The sequence below is a fragment of the Eumetopias jubatus genome, unplaced genomic scaffold, assembly GCF_037043125.1.
Source record: "Eumetopias jubatus isolate StellerSeaLion01/CBP00866 unplaced genomic scaffold, mEumJub1_p1.0 scaffold_12, whole genome shotgun sequence".
In the NCBI taxonomy this organism is placed as follows: Eukaryota; Metazoa; Chordata; class Mammalia; order Carnivora; family Otariidae; genus Eumetopias; species Eumetopias jubatus.
In genome coordinates, this window is record NW_028274818.1 from 33593991 (window position 1) to 33598602 (window position 4612).

The 4612-nt window shown below is 43.4% G+C and overlaps 1 protein-coding gene across 1 annotated transcript; it reads right to left on the minus strand.

Annotated features, from left to right (window-relative positions):
* Positions 1-745: 745 nt before the first annotated feature.
* Positions 746-4169, minus strand: LOC148162786 (transcription factor Sp6-like). Its single transcript, XM_088017039.1, has 2 exons — positions 4150-4169; positions 746-1358 (listed from the first exon to the last, which is right to left on the minus strand). Exons 1-2 carry the CDS (start codon positions 4167-4169, stop codon positions 746-748), a joined length of 633 nt encoding a protein of 210 aa, XP_087873165.1.
* Between the last annotated feature and the right edge of the window lie 443 nt (positions 4170-4612).

Here is a 4612-nt window from a genome sequence, read left to right on the forward strand (position 1 = left end):
ACAAGGACTGTATCCGAGTTAGAGAGGTAAGGGGTTGGTTCCTTCCACTGCCCCACCAAATCCCTTTCTCTCATTTTAGAAGGGGGCTTTCTGCCCTCCCCGTCCCAGTCTAGCTCCCTCCTCCACCCCACTGCTCTCGATCCTGGTCTCTTCCCCTCTTCCTTCATGGCTCCATCAGAGTGGGTTTGGAAGGGTTAATCAGGAGGCACATCAAAGAAGTTATTTCTACAGCAACAACCCTCCCAACCAGATAGATACCCCTCCCTAAGGGGGACCCCTGTCTCCCCTACCCCACCTCAGCTCTCCCTCGGGAAGCCATAAGGATAGAAGCACTATAAGGGGGAGGAAAGGGACCTGGGCCGCAGGGCGGGTCCGTAGGCGCTTTTATGTCCCGGTTCCCAGGCGCTAAGGACGTGTCCGGACAGCTACCCCCAGCGCCCGCGGCGGCCCCACTCCTCTCTGCTCCGGGGACGCGCCGTCTCTTCCAGCAGGTCCCCTCCGCCCTCCGGCCGCGGTAGGGGTACCCCACCCCAACCCCCCCCCGCCCGGACGCTGGAGCGAAGTAGTGAGGAAGGGGAGGACGGAGGGGCATGCGCAGCTCCTCCCAGCCCAGCCAAACACGTCTTGTCCAGCCTCAGAGACTACAGAAAACTCTAGCGCCGGGTCCCCCGGACCCCGCACCACTTTTCCTCCCCCTCAATAAATAACCACCTTCTCCTCTGACTCAAGTCGCCTCCCAAGGGCGTCAGGCCGGGGTGGGGTGGGGGGAGGAGGCGGGGAAATCTCTTCTGATGCCCCCAGGGGAGACCAGCGTGGGGGGCGGGACCGGAGCAGCTCTGTTGGAGGGAGCCGCGCCGCCCTCGGCCTCCCTCTTGCCTTTGCCCCCGGGGGGCTCCACCGCTCCGCCCTCGCCTGGGGCCGCCCCGGCATCCTCCTCTTTGGCGCCCTCGTGGGTTTTCATGTGTTTGGCCAGGTGGTCGCTGCGCATGAAGACGCGGCTGCAGACTGCACAGGGGAACTTCTTGGTGCCCGTGTGGGTCTGGAGGTGGCGCTGCAGCTCGTCGGAGCGCGTGAAGCGCTTGCCGCAGAAGAGCCAGTTGCACACGAAGGGGCGGTCGCCGCTGTGCCAGCGCAGGTGCGCCTTCAGGTGCGACGTCTTGGCGTAGGCTTTCCCGCAGCCCGGGATGTAGCAACTGTGCAAATGCTTCTTCTTGCCCCCGTCGGGACCGCACGGAGCCCCCAGTCGCTCCGCCTCCAGGCAATTGGGGCAGCGGCAGACGGTCTGGCCAGAGCTGCGGGGCACTGCCCGCCGGGAGCCTTTGGGGCGGGCTGCCTCGTCCAGACTGGAATCCAGCCCCCTGGGACTCGAGAAAATTAATTTCTGTTATATAAACCACCCAGTCCATGGTATTTGGTTATGGTAGCTCCAGCTAATACAATAGCTAAATATAGTATTCATGATTTATTTTGTGTTTGTTTATAGAACACTAAATAATTTTACTTTCATGTATTTTAAAGGGACATTTTATATATTAATTTTTAAACTAAAAAATATATCGAGATCTTGAACAGTGTGATTTTGTGAAAGTTTTATAACATTTCTGTTTCCTCTTCTATAAATCTTACGGTAGAACCTTGTAGAATTTTTATGAGTGAAATCTGTCAATATTTGTAGGGTGTTTAGAGTAGTGTCTGACCCAATATGCTATGTGTTTATTAAATTAAATGTAAGTAAAAATAAAGTGCATTTCTAATGTTATATATATATTATATTTCTGAATATTGTCTTTTTAGTATAAAAACCAATTTAGGCCTAATGCCTTCCATGTTTGTTTTCCTCCTTTGGCCTTTTCATGACTATTATTGGAATGTTGCTGATTAATTTATTATTTTCAGTAGAAACCCTAAGGCCTTTAAACCATTGATTTTCTTTTTCCTCACCCAAAACTCCTGAAAGGATAGAAAGTATTTATACCAGGACAGAAAAACATTTAAAATTTTTAATTTAGATTTTTCTACACAGCTAATATGTATGTATTCTATTTCTCCTCTCTCTCATCAAAGTATACTATTATCTTTAGCCATTGGTGTTAGAACATTTGAATAAGTCAGTATTTTTATTCGGAAGGCAATATTTTTGAATAGAAAAAAAACATGTTAAGACTTTGTCCCCTGAATATGCATTTCTTTATCATATATAAGTAATCATTGTCTTTGCAAACACAGTGACTGCAAGATAGGTGCTTCCATTTTCTTCAAAGTAGAGAGGTTTCTATTGTTTTATTGTTTTTCCTTTTATTTCAGAAAGCATATTTAAAACATTAGGAATGTTATTACATTTGTCGTAATAATGTTCTTACATTTTTTTGAAGTCTTAGAGGCTCTTCTCTGATTTATATATGTATTTAGTGGTCTTTTTGTACTAATATACCATTGCATTTGGAAAACATTATTGTCTTTCTATTAAAGAACTAGATACCTAAACAGTTCTTGATCAACGTTCCCTTCTTGGGAACTGGGTTATATTCAGAATATATCAGGGTTGTCTTCAATATGCCCATTTCACTTCTCAGGAAATATGCAGATCCTGAAAACAAAGTGCTTCTAGAAGGCTGGAGACCCTGTTTAGGACTCATGAATTTCACTCCCTGTCTTTTAATTCATGGACTTTCATTCAGGGAAGAAAAAAACAGATCATCTTCAGTAGCAGAATGTCATCAAATGCTTGGGCGACAAAGTGGAAGTTTTGACCATCCTTTTTTGTCCAAAGAAAAAGAAAAGAAATAGCAAATGTTGAGCCAGGGTAAGGAGAGGCTCTTCAACTCAGAAGTGCCTATCACTGCCCTGAGTTAGCTTCCTGGAAGCAGAGCATCACAGAGTGTATTCAGCCACCAGGGGGTGGCAGTACCCCTTGTGTCTACAGAGCCTCTGCTGGGGGGGTGGGGGTAGGGGCACATTAAAGAAACAAAACCTCCCCCTGCTGGACCTTCAGTTCGCCCTAAGAAAAAACACCTGTTTTCTGCCTTTAACCAGACCAGGGTTCTAACCAGTTTGATAGAGGACGTATCAAACCAGAAATGGGGAATTAAGCAGTTTAATAATCTTTCTTTAAGTTCAAAGGCTTGCAGATGTCCTCATATCATTAAAAAAATTCTGAGTCCTATGGATCCAACCTCAGTGACAATCAGCTGCTGGGACAGATGGCAACAGACAGACGGTCTTCCCTCTGAGCCCCAGATGGAGGTTACTCTTACCTTTGTTAGCACACACTCCACCTCAGTTTAATCATTCAGTCCCCAGAGGGTTGTTAATTTAAAAGAGACAAGGATGCTTAATTCTCTCTTTGAATAAGGAATCCAGCAGCACTGTGGGGTTTTACTTTATCTTTTGAATAATGGGGAAAAACTGTCAAAGCTCTTCCTTAAAAATAAGACTCACAAGTATTTATTTATTTAAAGGGGGGAGCGGCAGAGGGAGAAGGAGAGAGAGAATTTTAAGCAGACTCCATGCCCAGCGCAGAGCCCAACATAGGGCTCCATCCCATGACCCTGAGATCCTGACCTGAGCTGAAATCAAGAGTTGGACACTTAACTGACTGAGCCACCCAGGTGCCCTGGCTCACAAGTATTTATATCTTTGCCAAAATAGATATATGAATTTCAATATTATAACTAAGGCTAATATTATTAAAGCAACCAATCAGAAGCCCATACTTTTAGGGAATATGTTACAATATAGGATGACTTTTACATAACACAGTTCTGAGACTCTTTGTTGGAGAGACTGAGAGAACTACATTCCAACCAGGCGAGCACACAGTTAAGCAGTCAACTCAGGCTTTCCCCTCCTGAAAGTCCCACTCAGAGACAAAGGTCTTTCTAAGTTTAAGTAATTTATAATAAGACAGAATGCCACACTGCTCCGAGAAAACAGTTATTTACCGTAAGAAAAAAAAATTTCAAATCAAAACAATGGAACTATTCGTCATGGAAAATTTATTTTTTAAAAAAGCCCTGTGTTGTGTTTAGGTTTCAGGAAAACTAGGAATCACCTAGCTTTATCATTTCTGAGGCCTCAGAAAGAGGAACAAATGAAATTGCTTATCTTCAATGTCAGGAGTGCAGGACTTAAGCTGATTTTGAGACTTACTGTAATTTCATAATAGCCATTGTTTTATATCTTTAATTATCTGAAACAAGACTTGTCGAATTGTAATCATGAAAGGTACTAATACATATTTCAGAGTAGATAAACCAATATAGTGAAATGTTTGAGTAGGGAAACAGATCTAACATTATACCGAAACTTAGGATGAACTTGATATCTTAATTCAGTAGAAAAATAATAGAGTATTTTATAAAAATGAAGTCAGGATAAATGCATATTGTTCTGGAAGACAAAAAGATTGCTGCATCACCTCATTTACATGAGTAAAATCCAGGTAGAGTAAGCATCCAAAATTTAAATATGTATATATCATTTTATTATCTTTATGTGAAAGTACATATATGTGATAAGAATTAAGAATAACAATTGAATAAACTTGAACAATACCAAAAAAACAATTGTAAGAAAAATATTTGATTACTTTCAAAATTATATATGGCATAAA

Bases quoted from the DNA above. Each gene is read 5' to 3' on its own strand.
- LOC148162786 (XM_088017039.1), bottom strand. From the start codon at position 4,169: ATGGCTATTATGAAATTACA. The intron at 1,359-4,149 runs GTAAGTCTCAAA...CTCGAGTCCCAG, and splicing joins ATGGCTATTATGAAATTACA to GGGGCTGGATTCCAGTCTGG.